General features: G+C 41.1%; 1 protein-coding gene across 1 annotated transcript in view; it reads right to left on the reverse strand.

Annotated features, from left to right (window-relative positions):
- LOC135701065 (phosphatidylinositol phosphatase PTPRQ-like) overlaps positions 1-19,724 on the reverse strand; it is a 68,362-nt gene that overhangs the window by 735 nt on the left and 47,903 nt on the right. Inside the window, exons 3-8 of the mRNA XM_065221772.1 lie at positions 2,520-5,018; positions 2,292-2,458; positions 2,074-2,233; positions 1,660-2,016; positions 1,262-1,603; positions 46-1,193 (exon numbers count right to left, since the gene is read on the reverse strand). Of these exons, the coding sequence (XP_065077844.1) occupies positions 46-1,193; positions 1,262-1,603; positions 1,660-2,016; positions 2,074-2,233; positions 2,292-2,458; positions 2,520-5,018 (4,673 nt within the window). The remainder of the gene's footprint in view (positions 1-45; positions 1,194-1,261; positions 1,604-1,659; positions 2,017-2,073; positions 2,234-2,291; positions 2,459-2,519; positions 5,019-19,724) is intronic.

Genomic DNA, 19,724 nt, shown 5'->3' on the forward strand with positions numbered 1-19,724 from the left:
TAACAAAAAACGTAACGAAGAAGTTTAAAAATGTTTCAAACATACCCTCGTCACCAAAAACAACCGCTTCTGGTAGAAGCCCATATTGAGCTCCTGAGTGCACTTGACCGAAACTTCCCAAAAGTACAAGGTTTGATTGAACCGCGGAAAGTACTGATAGCACTTGATCCTATCGTTCTCCACCGTCTGCGTTAACATCACGATCGATTCCACCTCGAACTGGAGAATCATCCGCCAAAAGTCGAAGCAGGTTTCTTTCTTCGGACCCTGCGTGGCAATGTACTCCCGCTGGTACTTGTAGCCATCGATGAACAAAGCGTTGATGTAGTCGTTGGATTCCTCATCTTCCTCGACAAAGATGTCGTCAACGTCCAACGGAACTCGATTACCGTCGTACGGGAAAATGCCCAGATAAGGGTTTTTCCTTTCGTTCTCCTTGGCAACGAAGAAGGTAACCTTTTCGTTGATCAGCTGCTCCAAGAAGAAGTTAATTGCCTGGTATTCCTTGTTGATTTTTTCCCTATTCGACTGAATGAGCTCTTCATAGATTCCGGAGAAACTCTTCAGTGGGATATCGGCGGGTTCCTCGTTCGGTGAGCGAACTGCCGTAAGTGGTGACACTGTCAGCTTCTGAGTACGCCAGAGGATTACCAGCCCCAGTGCAAACGCCAGCAATAGGCACACAAAGATCGACGTTACGATCACGGTTAATTGAATGAGTGAATCCGTTTGGAAAAATTGGATTGTAGAGTCACTGTACCCACTATTGGTGAAAATCCTAACTATCAACGCATATTCCGTTCCGGGCTTCAAAGCCCCATTGCAATATTCCTGGTCTTCCTCGCAATGGTCTTTACCAATTATGTACTCTACCTCTGCAGTTTGTCTACCAGCACGTTTTCTAGTTTCTATAGGATTCCACTGCTTGGGGGTCGTCTGATACTGCGGAATACAGGGCATTTGGGCAGCAACTTTCCACGAGAGGACGTCCGGCCATTCAATCGATAGGTTCCTTTTTGGAACCGGGTCCGCTTGACAGTGACGTTCGGAAACAAGAAGAGCTACGTTCGTAATACTGCCAACGTTGGATTGGAAGATAAAATCTGAAATCCAAATCCTGGCTGTTCTCGTCGGATTCGGTGCGTTCATCACGTTAACTGTTCCCCAGTTGATTTCGTTTGTAATGTTTGGTACTGGAAAATAAATGATCGTGTTTAGTAAGTATCTATAAGACTTATGCGAGAAATTATATTCAACTTACTCCCAGCCGGTGACAGAAAACTCAAAAACTTGGCATTACTATGATTACCGACGTCTTCTACAAATACCATGATCGAGACGTTGTATTGAAGCTCTGGCTCCAGGCGCTCTTCCGTTAGACTATACGTTTCCAAGATTTCGTCGCTCGGGTCGATGGTTCTAGTCCAACCAAAAGTGTGCTCGAACGCACCTTTGTAGCCAATGAACTGTCCCGAGAAGCTACGCAATCGCCCATGCAGATGACACGGTATCTTCCACGAGATGTGAACCGTCGAATTGTATGGCTTGTCAATCTCCGGAAGAGTGACGTTGTACTCCGAGAACTCATACACCGGATCGGGCTCTGCAAAGAGAGCGTTATTAAGAAAAAAGTTTCCCCATAAATTAAACAACTCTTACGCTCCGGAAGTGTCGCCACGGACACCATCTCAGTGTACGGGCCCAATCCGGCTTTGGTGGCCGCCGCCACCTGAACCACGTAATCAGTGTATGGGTTCAGGTAACTAATATTATGGTCCAGCTCGTCAACGTCCCAGTTCTTCATCTTTGCGTTCTCGTCGTCTTCGTGCAGATCGAAAGTGGAATTGTACGGATCTGGTAGAGGACAATAGCTGGGTGTGGGGTATCGCGCATCTTCCGACCGAATGTGAACTCGATAACGAGAGATGATTCCATTCTTAACCTTCGGCGCCTTCCAGCTCAGTTCGATCATTCGGACATCCCCCCTTAGTTGAAGATTTTGTGGTTGCTCTGGAACTAGATTGATTAATTGAACAAGACTTACTTCGAATTTCTTCCTTAACTTCTACCTACAATCTTCACCGGTCATGAAGGGGGCCAGAGCCGTTTCGTCGGACCATCCAGCAGTGTTCAGGATCGCTGCGGTGCAATTGTACTCGTTGTAGGGTTGCAACGGGGTAACGACAGCAGAGAAAGTAGCATTGAGGTCCGTGATTTTAGCTTCACCGGTGATCTTAGCAATAACAAAGATAATTAGATATGTGTGATAGTTGATTCAGTGTTCTACATACCACTTTGGGATCCTCTCCCTCAGGGACGATGCTTGTTGTGCAGGTGAAGCGTACCGCATGCAAATCGCAATTGTTGGTGTTATCGCTCGTTAAAGCAGTTTGCAGTTCTAGACTCTGTGCCATCTGGGTCTTGATTCGAACCGGATCGATGTGGTATCTTAGGATGACTAAGGAGAACAAAACACACACTATTTCAATGCAATAACACTCACTTCGAGAACTACCTACCTCTCTCTTTGGTCACAATATCCGCGATTTCATTGTTGCCGTCGTTGTTTCCTTTAGAAACAGGAATAACCTGCACATAGTACTTGGTGCAAGCGAACACCTCCACAAAGGTGATATGGATATCGGTGGTTGAATTGGAAATCTGCTCCGGAAGATCACCTCCTCCGGAAACCCACGCCACGTACCGATAGGATGCCACACAGTGCGTCCCATTCGCCGGAGGTTTCCACCTAGCTATCAGCGATCGTGGATCCAGTTCAGTTAGTTCCAAATCCTGAACTGCGCTCAGCTTTTCCTCCTTGACAGTTGCATTGGTGACTACACTTGCTGCATCCTCGCCGGAGAAATCCACCGTAGCTATCGTGAAGTTGTACTCCATACAAGAGTACAGGTTCTGTATCGTGATGGAGGTTTCGTTGGTTGTAACGTTTCGATCATCGTAGGAAATTCGATACGAGCTAACGCAATTCGGGAAGAGTTCTGGCTTCATCCAAGATATGGTAACTTGACGTTCGACGCTTGTATTGATGGTAACATCAAGTACTGGTCCTGGCTTTGGTGGAGGAGTTGTTATTTCGTACGGATATCCCAGCCGCCCGCTTAGCGATACGGGAGTTACGCTGTACTTGAGCAGTGCGCAAGGAGTGTCAGAATTTTGACGAAAATGGTAGGTGAACGGTTCGGATTTGCGACCTTTTGACTTCCCGGAAATGGTTGTATTTACTATCAGCCTGTTGTCAGTTGTTCTCAGAATCACTTGAAATTCTTTTATGCAACTGTAGCTCTGAGGAGGGGAATTCCATTGTATTTGGTCATGGTGAGACTTAACTTGTTGAACCCGGGGAATACGTTCTTCGGGCATTGATACGGAAGCCATAGCTAACGAGTGATTCATGCCATACCGGTTTACTGGTACTACAACAAAGCTATAGTTTGTGCAAGGAATCATATCGTCAATTATTATGCTTGAAAAATGTGAGGTCCAGCGATTGTTAGGGAAATTACGCTTATAAATTGAATAGTATGCGACGCAATGCGAATACTGTTCTGGAGGATCCCAGGTAATGTTGATCGCTCTAGAAGAAAGCGGATGAATGTGCAAATTTTGAACTGAAGCCCTGGATGATAGATTTAGCGTCGATGTCATCCATCGTGAAATACGTTCAGATTTTGGTGTGATGCTGATCGATTTCAACGAGCAAATACTGGTTGCATTGAGTCGATGTGGAGAAGTATTAATCTCATGCTTGTTTATATGATCACTATGCTGTTCTTCAATGAGATACGACTCAATACAGTAAGCCATTCCCTTCGGTGGGCTCCACTCAATCCAAGCGGACTGTGACACATTTACCATCAAACGTAATTCAACCACACTACCTCCCTCTACTTCCAAAATAGTGGTATTTCTATCCACTTGTGACCTAGGTGTCCCATTTAGATCGATAACTTCGAAGGTAAAAGTGTACAATCGACAAGCATCTAGATTTTTAAACGTGGCTCTACTCGGCAACGTTGAGGTTTTTTTATGCCTCGTTATTGTAATGGTTTTAGTTCCGTCAGAAACTCTGATTTCCTTCACACATTTGCCAAATAATTCAGGCACATCCCAATAATAATGAGTAAAATTAATTGAAGAATCTTTTAGATGTGGATCAATGGATAAAGCAACCTCCGAATATTCCGTCACCGGTATTCCTTCAAAATAATCGTTAAAGATGGGAGTGATTGTAACATATTTCGGAAAGCATATTATCCGGGGATCCTGCAGTGTTAAACTAAAGTTTCCATCAGTGTCCTGAGCATTTGGGACAACGAAGAAAGTTTTATTATGTTGATTCTTCGTTGAAACATGCAGATCGATCCGAAACTCCTTTATACACAGCAGTTCTTCTACTGGGTATGACCAGTGTATTACATCAGGAGAAATGCTCACTAATTTGATCTGCCGCCTTTTCTTTTCTATCACCTTATTTACAATGTGACCAGTTTTGCATCTGACTTCCACTGTGTACTTGCAGTGACAACATCGCTTCAACCCCGATATGACTTTCGATTCTCCGGGTTTCACCGGCAGATTTGCTTCAAATCCAAGGCCAACAATGGTAACATTTTCAACATATATATCGTACTCCCGAGCAAATTCCACGCATAGATGAGTTACCGATTTTGATGAATAACTAACACTTACGTAGATTAAGCCGACATTATTTTTATTCTGTTTAGAAGGCAGAAAGTTGTCGCAAACATTCCCAGGTCCCAGGCTCAATGGATACCATTCGAATTTTGAGAGATCCTCGGATATTTGGGAATTGTTTTCATTGCTTTCGGAGACGGGATCAGTTCCATCCGCTTCAGTAATGAGCTCCAAGCACCATTTTCTAGTGGTATCGTTTTGATCATGAGATAATCTTTCTTTTTCCGGGGGACTTACGACCGCGATTGGTGTATCCCCAGGAACTGATGAACTCTGCTGAATGCCAGGGCCAGTCGTATAATCTGAAATAAAACATATGAATATACATTATTAAGCGTTCGCACTCAACAACAGATCCCCTGGAGCGTCCCGTTGACCAATTGACCAAAATGGCCGATTAATTCTGGCCATTTTCATAGTCGTTTTAAAGCAATCTTTGCAAGAAATTGCAAGCACATTCAACAGGACGTTGACTACCTGTAAAATCAGGGAATATCGGGGAATTCATTTTTGGACCTGAAATATTTCTTAATCACAGAAATAAAATAATAACTTTGACTGACTTCGCTGGTTTAGACGTCTACCCGAATAGAAATTGTAATGTAGAAAACATCAGCAGACATCTTCAATACATTAAATTTTAACGTGTATTGCTGTACCCTTAATGTATTCAGACTTCAGTGTGACGTCCAAGTACATAAAAATACATTAGCCTCAAACGTTACATCAGAATCAGACGTCTTGACGATGTAAAATTTGACATCAGAATACATCCAATGACAACAGAACCTAACGTTACATTAGAATCAAAATTCATCACGATGTAATTTGTTGCACGCATAAAACATCAGAATACATCCAATGACAACAGAACCTAACGTTACATTAGAATCAAACTTCATCACGATGTAATTTGTTGCACGCATAAAACATCAGAATACATCCTATGACACAACAATAATGGCGGTAAGCTCCAACTCGGATTAACTTTTAATACCGTCCCTGTTTGTATGATCTGAAAAATGTTTGCTCAGAATTATGTTGATTAACTCTGATGTCGACATCAAACCAGCCGGACATTCTTGATCGGGATTTAATCCGAGGATAATACCGGTTGGAGCTTACCACCATAAAAAGAGGCTTGCAGTGCAGTGATGCCTCCTATGCATAGTTTTGTGACATTATTAATTGCAAATAAAATTGAACTCTTTAGAAGAGTGGAGACGCTAATAAAAGTGCACTTAGACGTTGTATCGTCTTGACGCCTTCTGCGCACTTATTATTCATTCACCAAGGAATAAGTGCGATGAAGACACAACAACAATTTAACGTAAAACCGCACTTTTATTAGTGTTTCCGTGCCCAATGCGCAATTCTCGGCGCAATCATATAAAATAGCACATTGCGATTACAAGGTAGAGCTTACCATCATTAACTCTTACACGACTGACATAGCCTCAAATCACTGAAGGAAATTGTGGCATGCCCTGTGGTCAATGTTTATTTGTATGTAAAACAAATGCCCTGGTGACGTTACAGTGCAAGAGTTAATTAGTGTTTTAATTGATTATTATCGTTTCAATTGAAACCCGATTTTACTCTTGTTCTATACGTTAAACATAACGTCGGCCATAGAGATTGCTAAAGTATGATTGTGTCAGTGATTTGTTTTCATCGGGAAAATTTTCTGCTATGAAGTTTTTTTTCCCGATGAAAACATTTTGCGTATACGTATACGTGACGTAGTGTGCGTACGATAAACGTCAGCAATCTCTATAGTGTGCTGTATACCGCATCAGTGTACGAATACAGCACACTATGTCCGACGTTATGTTTAACGTATACAGAACGTTTTCAACGAGGTTTTCATTTGAAACGATAATATTAATTCCAAGGCAAACGAAGAAAACCATCTGGCCACCCTGCATGGGCCGGCGCAGCCTGCATGCATATGCATTCCTCGGTACATTCTATGCGCTCGAGTATTGATGGTCCGAATGTGAGGATAACAATAACAAACCAGCATATCTGGCTGAAGCGAAAGTGAGGATAACAAACTTCGCACTTGAAAATGGGATTGCGCAAGTGTGCGTGTTATGAACGACAGAAAGGTCATTGTCGTTCTCATTTTTGAAGTAAAGCTCTATACATCGCTGCTGCATTAGCGTATACCAAAATTATTCAGGGTGTAGGTGTCAGATCGACGTTCCATTACAAACAACTGATGTTGACCTGTCAATAATTCGCGTTATTTGGCGTTTATTAGCTGAATCGCAAAAAGAAAACTAGAGTCCCTGAGGCCCTTCACGGTGTTTCGCAAAAACCCATTAATGGGTATAAAAACACCCATTTCCGCTAAAAGTGCCCCTCTTCATTTAATGGGTAAACTATGGTTTACTCATTAATGGGTAAAAGGGGGATCTGTCAATAAATGGGTGTTTTTTACCCATCTTCTTAAATTGTGTTTTTCGTAAAATGGGTAAAAAAAATACCCATTGCTTCAAATGGAGGATGCTGGTGCTGGGTTATTTGTCCTCGTTGATATAAAAAACTTTCAAATATTTACATTGAAAATAAATGCAGTTGTAGCGAAAAAAAAATATTACACGAGATATTACAATACCATATTGGATAAAACTGAATAGACTTATCCGTAAGCCTCTCCAATGTTTCGGAATCTAATCTTTTCCGGAGATCATCCATTTTTGCTAAAAAAAAAGCGGACAGAAACTGTTTGCATTCCTTAATGGTCGGTGACGGAATGAGACGATAAAATTTCGAAGTGTTTTTTCACCCATTAGTGGGTAAAAAATATACCCATTATGCAATCGTGAACTGATTCATAAAATGGGTATTTTTTCACCCATTTTATGATTTCCAAATTCCCCCATTTTTTGACAGCTGCATACATGGTTTGAAAATGGGTATTTTTTTTACCCATAAATGGGTTTTCAAGAAACACCGTGTTGCGCATGCAAAGTTTGTTTTGTCCGAGTCAGCACTACACGGCAAATGAGAACACCCAAATTTGAGTTTAGTTCACTCATAAATCGTAAAAAGTACAGGAACTCAGTTTTGAGTTAATTTCCCTCTGTTTTTCCAGGTTTTCCAGGTTTTTCCAGGAAAATTTTTCCGAAAATAAGAAAAGTAAAGATTGGATTCTGTGAATTTTCGTCAATCCTAATTTTCTGGAAGATTTTTGAGGTTTTCCACAGGAAAACATGAGGCAAATCTCGAGGCAAATTTACTCATCGTTGCGTTCCTGCACTTTTTTTTTGATTTTGAGTACACTGTATTCAAATTTGCGTCGATCACATTGGCCGTGTTTTCGCGGTGTGTGTTGTTTTGGCAAATTAGTCCGGGAAAGTGGTGGTAAATCAGCAAGGCTGTTTTTCAGGTAAGTAAATGTGAATTAATGTACCTATTTAATGTAATTAAGTTTTTTTTTTTTTAGAAAAGTGCACCAGTCCGAAGCCGGATCCCGGTACACAGCAAAAAAAAAATGTAATATCGATCAACGTAATTCAAGCTGATGCATGAAATAATCATGTAATAGCAAAACGCAGATACAATATTACATCAATGGATGTAATTTTGTTCGCAAAATCGATGTACATCGTACAATGTGATTTTACACAACCGATGGATTGACCTGGTTGCAGCAGTTTCGATGTAATATTCAACAACTTTTTTTGCTGTGTAGGAAGTCCGACGCTGGAACCCGGCGGGGAGTACGAAGCCGGATCTCTGCAGGTTAGTGCATGTGTTTTTTTATGGATGAATAAATAAATAAATCCGGAGAACTTTGAGATTAGGGCGTAATTGCTTTTGTAAACAAACACGTCAATCGCCAATTTCTCGCCAATTAAAGCTCAATCTAAAAAATTAACGGCACAAACAGGTAGAGAAATGATTCCTTTATCATTTAGTATGGTTTGTTCGCGACAATAAGTTTCAATTTACGATTAATCGGCGATAGACGTGTTTGTTTACAAAAGCAATTACGTCCAAATCTCAAAGTTCTCCGGAAATACTAAATACTAAGTGGAAGTGGACCCCGTTGGAAATCCGATGACGGATCCCAATGATGGGTTCCGTAATCGGATCCCGATAACGGGTTCCGTAGACGGATCCCGATGACGGGTTCAATAGACAGATCCCGATGGAGAAACCGAATACGGATCCCGATGGGGAAACCGAATACGAGTCCGGATTGGGATTCCGTAAAAGGATCTCGATGGGAAAACCGAATACGGATCCCGATGGGGAAACCGAATACGGATCCCGATGGGGAAACCGAATACGGATCCCGATGGGGAAACCGAATACGGATCCCGATGGGGAAACCGAATAAGGATCCCGATGAGGAAACCGAATACGAATCCCGATGGGGAAACCGAATACGGGTCTTGATGGGGAAACCGAATACGGATCCCGATTGGGAAACCGAATAAGGATCCCGATGGGGAAACCGAATACGAATCCCGATGGGGAAACCGAATACGGGTCTTGATGGGGATTCCGTAGACGGATCCCGATGGGGAAACCGAATACGAATTCCAATGGGGAACCCGAATACGGATCCCGATGGGGAAACCGAATACGGGTCTTGATGGGGATTTCATAGACGGATCCCGATGGGGAAACCGAATACGAATCCCGATGGGGAAACCGAATACGGATCTCGATGGGGAAACCGAATAAGGATCCCGATGGGGAAACCGAATACGAATCCCGATGGGGAAACCGAATACGGATCTCGATGGGGAAACCGAATACGGGTCCCAATGGGGAAATCCAATACGAGTCCGGATTGGGTTTCCGTAAAAGGATCTCGATGGGAAAACCAAATACGGATCCCGATGGGGAAACCGAATACGGATCCCAATGGGGAAACCGAATACGAATCCCGATGGGGAAACCGAATACGGGTCTTGATGGGGAAACCGAATACGGATCCCGATTGGGAAACCGAATAAGGATCCCGATGGGGAAATCGAATACGAATCCCGATGGGGAAACCGAATACGGGTCTTGATGGGGATTCCGTAGACGGATCCCGATGGGGAAACCGAATACGAATTCCAATGAGGAACCCGAATACGGATCCCGATGGGGAAACCGAATACGGGTCTTGATGGGGATTTCATAGACGGATCCTGATGGGGAAACCGAATACGAATCCCGATGGGGAAACCGAATACGGATCTCGATGGGGAAACCGAATACGGGTCCCAATGGGGAAATCCAATACGAGTCCGGATTGGGGAACCGAATACGAATCCCGATGGGGAAACCGAATACGGGTCTTGATGGGGATTCCGTAGACGGATCCCGATGGGGAAACCGAATACGAATTTCAATGGGGAACCCGAATACGGATCCCGATGGGGAAACCGAATACGGGTCTTGATGGCGATTTCATAGACGGATTCCGATGGGGAAACCAAATACGAATCCCGATGGGGAAACCGAATACGAATTCCAATGGGGAACCCGAATACGGATCCCGATGGGGAAACCGAATACGGGATGGGGATTTCATAGACGGATCCTGATGGGGAAACCGAATACGAATCCCGATGGGGAAACCGAATACGGATCTCGATGGGGAAACCGAATACGGGTCCCAATGGGGAAATCCAATACGAGTCCGGATTGGGTTTCCGTAAAAGGATCTCGATGGGAAAACCAAATATGGATCCCGATGGGGAAACCGAATACGGATCCCAATGGGGAAACGAGGGGGGCGACACATCTAAATCTCAAGTTAAGATGCTCAACAAATCTCACACTAGCGAATCAATCTTCGTAAAATATTCTTTCATTTGTCGCATCTACTTGCAGCGCGCATCATCTTTTTGCAGGAAATCTTCAGAATCGTCATCAATCTTCTTTCTATCTACTCAGCGTGCGCGCAGCTAGCCACAGCAAAACACAATCTTTTCTGCATCGTAGATAGAGTCGTTCCCCTAGTGGGGAAACCGAATACGAATCCCGATGGGGAAACCGAATACGGGTCTTGATGGGGAAACCGAATACGGATCCCGATTGGGAAACCGAATAAGGATCCCGATGGGGAAACCGAATACGAATCCCGATGGGGAAACCGAATACGGGTCTTGATGGGGATTCCGTAGACGGATCCCGATGGGGAAACCGAATACGAATTCCAATGGGGAACCCGAATACGGATCCCGATGGGGAAACCGAATACGGGTCTTGATGGGGATTTCATAGACGGATCCCGATGGGGAAACCGAATACGAATCCTGATGGGGAAACCGAATACATATCTCGATGGGGAAACCGAATACGGGTCCCAATGGGGAAATCCAATACGGATCCCGATTGGGATTCCGTAGAAGGATCCCGATGGGGATTCCGAATACGTATCCTGATGGGGAAACCGAATACGGATCCCGATGGGGAAACCGAATACGGATCCCGATGGGGAAACTAGTAGGTCCCGAAGAAACGTGCTCAACTTTTTGGCTCAGCTCTGGTACTATCTTCGGTCCCAAGCTAATCGATTCACCCCTCGAAACATAGGAAAATCCACTAACCCCTCATTTTATCTGTCAAACTTTCATAGCGAATCAAAACAAATATTGTGAAGTACTAGAATTTTGACTAGAATGGGGTACGTTAATCGTTTGCTTGGGACCAATAGGCTAGTCAAGTATTCAGCCAATTTAAAATCGTTAGTTTCGTATTGATTGTTGCTATTATTGTATCTGCTTCTTGCTATTACATCATTATTTCATACATCAGCTTGAATTACGTTGATCGATATTACATTTTTTTTTTGCTGTGTACAGCCATAAGTAATTAATTTAATGAATTCGCTGATTGTGACTCTCTGAAAATTAAATGCCCAGGTTTTATACGTCAAACTCATCCTTTGCAACGTCCTCTTGTAACTTAAAAATACAAAATGTCATCATAACGTATGATGACTTCATAATTCCGAAAAAACATGTTTCCGGGCGGAATAAGTTTCATCAAGCATTATGATGGTACACAAAATGGGCCACAAGTTTATATAAAATTTAAAGTGAGGTTCGCAATCACGGAAAGACTGAGATTTAAGAAAGCACAATTCTAATGTAAATTTTTCATAAATAACATCAATTTAGAATTCTGTACTAGGGTATACGTCCCTAACCTCGGTCTAATATGCAGCCATCGATTACGTTTTTAATCATAACTCATCAATGAATTTACCTGCAAACGATATTCTACTGCTAAATGGTATGCTTAGATATGCTTATCATGTCGTTTGCTATCAGAAACCACGAAAAGTTGAAAAACTTACTTTTTTTAAGACAATAACTCACGAGGGAAATGTATGTAATATGGGTCTATTGTCCCCAAATTGGGTCTATTTATGGATGCAACTTCGTCCTATCTTGTTTGATCCTCAAAAAAACGCTCTTGGTAACGTTTTCTGATGTATTTTTTTTATCACTATCACTGTTAACTTAATTCTCTTCATTCCTCAAAACATTTCTTAGAGAAAATTTTACGAAAACTACATTAAATCACTCAATTTAAAAATTAAAAATTAAAAATTTCGCTTATCGTCTTTTGACCGCAGAATATCTAAATCAGAACATTGTGATGTTCATTATACAGGTTTGGCAGAAAAAATCTCCCTTCCTGTTCGTTCCTTATCATCCAAATGCAAAACAACATTGTTGACGTTACTCTTATTGCTATATGCTGTCAAATGAATTTCATGGGCCATAGTTAGGAACATAGAAAAGAAATGTGTCCCTAAAGTTGGGTCCATGTTTTACTTGTGAAAACGTTGTTAAACAATTAAAATAAACATAAAATATTCAAACAGCAACTGTAAGTTTTACGTCTAGTGTGTATTATCAGGTAATTCCAATCAATAAATGCCATAATCAGGCCATTTGATGATCGTCAGTCAACCTTCCCATCTTAACCTTATAAGTCATGGCGGCTAAAAACTCCGAACATTGTGATATTCTCAACCAGTTTTATTACTTACGAGAGCTGAAAATGTATTGAAATGTTGTGATATAAATTGATTTGTGTGTGGTACACATTTATCAACCATCAGTGATCAATATTTTCCTTATTTTTTGTGTAATATTCCTTAATTAATTATTTATTTGCGTGATAGGCCGAATGAAAGGACTAGACCCACATTACATACCGTAACCCTATTCAATAACTATTTCTTCGAATTTTTAAGCAGTTCGGATAACAATTTGGCCAACGTATAAGATACTTTACTTTTGCTGGTCCGATGTCCCTCAAGATTTGACCTGTATAACAAAGTTGTGCCAACTAACTCGGTCCCTGGCTGCTTGTCTCCAATTAATCATGTTTTGTGGTTTTTGACATCATCCAAATCCAGAGGGCCAGTCACTTCGAATGTATGGGAATGGTGGGAAACCATTTGGAAATGCATGAAAATTTCCAGTTTTTATTCATTATCGTCTTTATGGGCAGTTTTAGGTGCCCAAAAATTGCACGAGTACATTACTATAGTGATAAGGTAAACACTGGTTTATTTGTTTCCTTCTGTGAAAGCATATTTCAAGAGCAAATTTTCATTATGTCGTAAGTAACATTCGCACCGATCCGAGAAAAATAAAGTTTTGTTTTGATGACCGAAAAGTTATTCCTATTTCCAATTAAACACATATAATCTCATAGTGATAGCAATGTTTAACATATTTAGCCGGGTTTTAATCATACAAAGGCAAATCGCTAGCTAGTTCTTATACGTCGTTTGGTGGCCCCTATTGTTACTTAAGTCAAAGTGCATTTACCAGGATATTCGGGAGAATTATCAATTATGTCTCCTTACGTGCAGCCCATTCATCATTTTAGGACCACCGAAATCATCTTAGCAACAAACAGTTCGATTTATTCACTTTAATAATGAGAAAGCGAAACGACGAAAGTACACTTTTCACGGGTTTCTCAGTGCTGTTACTTAAGGCAAACGGCATGTCCATAGAAATCGGGTGACGTAAGTAACATCGAAAACTATTTTGATCGGAAGGTGATTACGTCAAAAAGCAATTTGACTGGTAAATAAATTTAAAAATGGGATGTGATCCTATATTCGGACAGTATATAGTGTAATAGCAGGAGCATCGATTGACACTGATAGCTCGACTTTGTTTACCTTTGTTACATTCGACGTAATGAAAATTTTGCTCTTGATTTAGTCACAAATCGTGGATTTTCTGATATTCTTCATACTGCAAAAATGATTTTCCTACAACTGAAGGGACGACATCTCTCGGATCTTCAGCATAGCTACTACTCAAATCATATAATTAATTTCTCGAGCGTCCCACACTTCCTACATCTTGCTCCACTTGGTCTAACCACCTAGCACGCTGTGCTTCTCTGCGTCTTGTACCGGCCGGATTTGAGGAAAACACAATTTTTGCGGGATTGTTGTCCGGCATTCTTACAACGTGTCCCGCCCATTGTACCCTTCCACCTTTAGCGACTTTCTGGATATTGGGTTCGCCATAAAGTTACGCCAGTTCGTGGTTCATTCTTCTCCTCCATACACATACACTTCATATACCCTGCCAAAGATGGTCCTAAGCACGCGTCGTTCAAAAACTCCCAGTGCTTCTCGAGCATTGTCTATTGTCATATTTTTCGTGTACAATAATTTTGTTTATTATATATTTGCAGTTCGTCAATAAGGCAGCCCAAAACTTTCCGCATTTTGGATCATCTGTGGAACAGGCAGCAATTTTTGGAGCGATCCGTGAAGGGGAAGGCTTGCCACTTGTAACAGTGGACCAAACAAGCCAGCAACCCCGTCCAAAGTGTCTGGCATTATTGGCAAATTGGCACAGCGGGTCCATTTAAAGGGAGATCTGGAGGCGCAGCTATCACATTGTCATGATTGTCTGGTAGTTTACTCAAAAATGCTATAACAATCGCTAAGCTCGCTGTAATGTCACCAAGTGCCTCGTCACCTACAAATTGGCGCCTATGTCAGTGGTCTAATAACTCTTAGCGTGCTAATGGCATAGTTCCCCTGCCGCATAGAGAGTTGCCACAATGATATTAGGTTAGCTAAGGTCAGTTAACTGACTGGTGGGAAACGGGAGCTTAAGCAATGGCTATTCTGTATGCATTTAAGAGATAATCTACCAGAATGGATGATTTTTTTTGTACAATTTTATGTTTTCTGATGGTTTTGGTTGTGCAAAACATGAGAATTAACTTTTCCAATGCTTTCAATTGTACAAAGCATTACAGCTAGAAACATGATCTTGTAAACACTACAAACCTTAACTGGTAGTTTGCTAAAAAAAAAATGCTGCAACAATCGTCAAGCTCGCTGTAATGTCACCAAGTGCCTCGTCACCTACAAATTGGCGCCTATATCAGTGGTCTAACAACTCTTAGCGCGCTAATGGCATAGTTCCCCTGCCGCATAGAGAGTTGCCGCAATGATATTAGGTTAGCTAAGGTCAGTTAACTGACTGGTGGGAAACGGGAGCTTCAGCATTGACTATTATGTACGCATTTTTATGATGTTATCTAACAATTATGGTGTGTAGTGTTTACACGATCATGTTTCTAATTCTTATGTGTTGTAAATATAATTGAAAGCATTTGAAAAGTAAGATTCTAGTGTTCTGTATATTTAAAAACATGTTCTCTGATGTTTTCAGATGTACAAAACGTTTAAAGGAAACGTTGTTTGAATGTTTTCAAATGTAGATGTTTATACATTTGAAAACATTCAAACAACGTTTACTTCAAACGTTTTGTACATCTGAAAACATCAGAGAACAACAAACACGAAGTACAATTGAAAACATCAGAACCACGTTTAGTTCTAACGTTGTGTACATCCGAAAACATCCAAAAAACGTTTGGTTCTAGCATCAGGAAACATCTACGTTAGAAAACATCAGAATACATTTACATATAAAAACATCCGAACAACGTTTAGTTCTAACGTTTTTTACATCCGAAAACAACCGAAAAACGTTTGATTCTAACATCAGGAAACATCTACATTAAAAAACATCTGAAAACATTTACATATAAAAACATCCGAACAACGTTTAGTTCTAACGTTTTTTACATCTGAAAACATCCAAAAACGTTTGGTTTTAACATCAGGAAACATCTACATATGAAAACATCAGAAAACGTTTACATATAAAAACATCCGAACAACGTTTAGTTCTAACGTTTTGTACATCCGAAAACATCCTTAAAACGTTTGGTTCTAATGTCAATAGATTGAAATTTTTGACGTCAGACCGACATTAGAATGGCAAAATTTTGTTCCAAAATTTCTGATGTATACACCATGTTACGTTGCTTAAATACAACTAAATCATAATGTTTTCTAATGTTTGACATCAGGCATACATTTGATTTCGATGCTGATGTAGACATCAAAATCAAACGTTGGGCTAATGTAAATTTCTATTCGGGTAGTGTAGTCGGCAGTCTTTTGACGTTGGATTACTTCTTTCGGCGACATATTGGGGGTGCAATTTCAAAAAACCAACATCCACCGCGTTACGAAAAGTGGTCAGGTTTTGACCACTTATAACTCTGTCAATACCGGATGGATTTTAATTCTGAACAAGCCAATCGATTGAAAATTTGTCTACGAATGATGATGATGATAGTGATTTACTAACTAAGTCTAACTAAGACCGACACTAGTGGGCTCTCTTCTCTGTTTGTCTTGATCAAGCTTAATACCCTCTGATTGTCCTCAACATGACGCTGTATGAAGGTCCAAAAAAGGATAGGGTAGATCGATAGGCAAAGTCGCCTATACGCATCTACGGAACAACGAATAATCTCCTTCCAGCTACTTGATCAGCCCCCAAACTGGAAGATGCCCCAATGAGTGGGGAGAAGAGCCCGCCCTTTAGCCACGAAATGTTATCAACAGGGAGTTGGCATTCCCACTCTCCCCGTCCAAATCGCTTCAATCGGGTGCCCTGTTGGACCGTACCTTCCCTTTTATATATGTATTTCAATGTCTATACGAGTTGATTGTTATGATTATTATCAATAATACTTACATTTCGATGCTACTTATTTTACCTTTTTGTGATACTTATCATCACAGAAACCAATCTTGAATCGTAGACCAGGTCCATCAACAATACACTCGTTCCTAGACGGGGCTCTGTGATAAAGTTATCTTCTAAAATAAAAGATACAACCAGGATTAGTTTTTACCCTTCTTACAAAGAAGGGTATAGATATCACTTGAAAAAGCGACTATCGATCCGAGGCCCCGGAGGGCCGAGTGTCATATACCATTCGACTCAGCTCGACGAGATCGGAACATGTCTGTCTGTGTGTGTGTGTGTGTGTGTGTGTGTGTGTGTGTGTGTGTGTGTGTGTGTGTGTGTGTGTGTGTGTGTGTGTGTGTGTGTGTGTGTGTGTGTGTGTGTGTGTATGTGTGTATGTGTGTATGTGTGTGTGTATGTAACGAAATGAATGCGCTCACGTTTCTCAGCAACCGCTCAACCGATTTGGACAAACTCGGCGCCAAATGATAGGTCTTGGGGTCCCATTGAACGGTTTTTGAATCGGTGAACCGGTTCCGGAGATATGGCCGGAATAAGATCCGGTGATTATAGGCCTTCACGCTGGATTTAACGGAAAACGTTTTAAAACCATCATGCGACACATCAAATTACTACAGAATTCAAAAATAAGATCAATGCAAGTGGTGTTAAGTGTTCCAGACCACATTGGACACACTTGGACATGTTCCGGGTACCCCGGGAAGTTGCTTGAATATGAATTGAATTAAAACCCATTAAATCACATTAAAATACGATGATAAGGTGATTGGTAGCCTCACCAAATAAACTACACCCGGATATATTCCGGGTACCCCCAGACAGTGGCGTAGCGTCACTGGATGACACGGGGGTGGGGGGCTTGGTAACTGATAATGACAATAAAATAAATAAACTTGGATAAGTAAGAAGGGTCTGATCACACCATAGGTGGATAAATTCGGGTTTTTTTTAATAAGTAATAGTTTTATCCGAATACCCAAGTTACCATATTGTGTCTCAGTGACATTGTCTCACTCTGAACCCACATTTAAAACTACTTTGTGTCTATTTGGTTACTTGAATAATCATATAAAATGTTGTGCAAGTACCACAAGTTCAAAAATGGAAAATGTAACAAAATTATGAAAGATTTTGAACGTTAATAACTCAGCTGCCTCTGGACCAATTTCAATCATTTTATCACCAATCGATCAGATATATTTCTACGCATCTGATAAATTTAAGATTTCATCATTTTTCAAACTGTCACTATTGAAAATTGCACGAATGTGCAACTGTTGCTGATCAGTACGCTGAGTATGTATATAGTTCGCTTTATGTATTTGAACTTGTAAATAGTAATTAAGAAATTTAATCATAAGCAAAACTTGAATTCTTTGAACAAAATTGAATTCAAACTGACATAACAACTGCACGCGATCACTGTAAATATTCTATTCTCTATCCGTGCAAAGCCATTAGCAAATTGAATTCAGTTGCAAATATACAGCAGAAGCGTTCGGTATTCTATTCCGTGTTTTTTTTTTGTCCGCTCGATCGTCTAAAGGTAATCAAGTGAGATACAGTGCAAGACAATCTAAAATTAATTTCCTCGTTCACATCCGAAACGATCCAAAGTTTGTGACCAAACCGGGAAGTTCCGTCGGTGGTAGTGCGTGAGTCATCCTATAGGCTGTTCCGTAGATACGTGTGTCCGAATCCATAAATTCGTGAAAGTGGTTATAGTGCGTTAAGAGATGGCACTGTGAAGATCAGTGCTACTGCAGGGAAATTTTGTTTTCCCAGAGTTGTGGCTCCGTTGTTTGAAACAACGGGTAGAAAAACCTCCGGTGGCCGGCAATTAGAGCCCACGCTCGAACAGTTGCTTTTATAATTAAAATTATCACCGATTGCCTGCGAAAAGCGATTTCCCTAACACAGATTTTAAAATTGAATTCCATCTGGTGTCACCAAAAGATGTTTATTCAATTGGTGGTGTTCTCCAGTACACAACGAAAGGCTCCCTGCAAGCAGCAAGCAGCAGCCCACATGAGCATCCATAGAAGGAGGCTTAAGCCACACCGCTATGGATCGGAATCAGTAACTCTTCGTGAGTTGCTGTGGGCCATGCATACCGCGTCATACTAAAGAGTATAAGCAGAGAGAACCCCGCTCAAATTCCTATTCCTACAGAAAACACAAGCTCCTGCTGCAATTAACAAATAACATTTATTATATAAGACCACGTAGTCCTACGTCACCATTGCGTACAACCCCTTAGGGCTGTTCCTTGTAGTTTTTTTGAAGAAGAATAAATTCCGTTCCCGTTGCAAATAACCGCAATTAGTAATTTCCTACGGTGAAGATTAAAGTGTAATGTCCACAGGTGACTGGCCCACAGGACCAGGTGGGTGGCGTTCTGTACGGACCTTGCTTCAATTCAAATTCACGGCTTTTGCGATGCGTCCAAGAAAGCCTACGGAGCATGTCTGTACCTCCGGAGTACCACATTCAGCGGATCAGTGGAAGTTCAAAAATGTTCGCACAGGATCACAAAATGACCGGATTTCGGACCTTACACTTTAATCTTCACCGTAGGAAATTATTAATTGCGGTTATTTGCAACGGGAACGGAATTTATTCTTCTTCAAAAAAAGGGTCACAGGAATAATGATAACACATCTGCTTATACCACCTTTTACCATTTATACCAGCTTTACTGGTATGTACAATTCAAACATACCCAAGATTCATATATTGAAAGGTGTGTACATGTATAGAGTGTCTGTAGGCAACATCTTATTCACAGATTTCATCAATGCTTCCTGCAAAAGCAAAGGGTGAGTAAAATGCTAATTGTGGAGTGAAACGATCACATCAAACAAAAACTGTGTTTATGATTTTTCTGCTAATTCTAGTACGATTATCATAATTCCA

Source organism: Ochlerotatus camptorhynchus, unplaced genomic scaffold (genome assembly GCF_037179485.1).
Source record: "Ochlerotatus camptorhynchus isolate MF236.1 unplaced genomic scaffold, CSIRO-AGI_Acam_v1.1 ptg000149l, whole genome shotgun sequence".
Taxonomy (NCBI): domain Eukaryota; kingdom Metazoa; phylum Arthropoda; class Insecta; order Diptera; family Culicidae; genus Ochlerotatus; species Ochlerotatus camptorhynchus.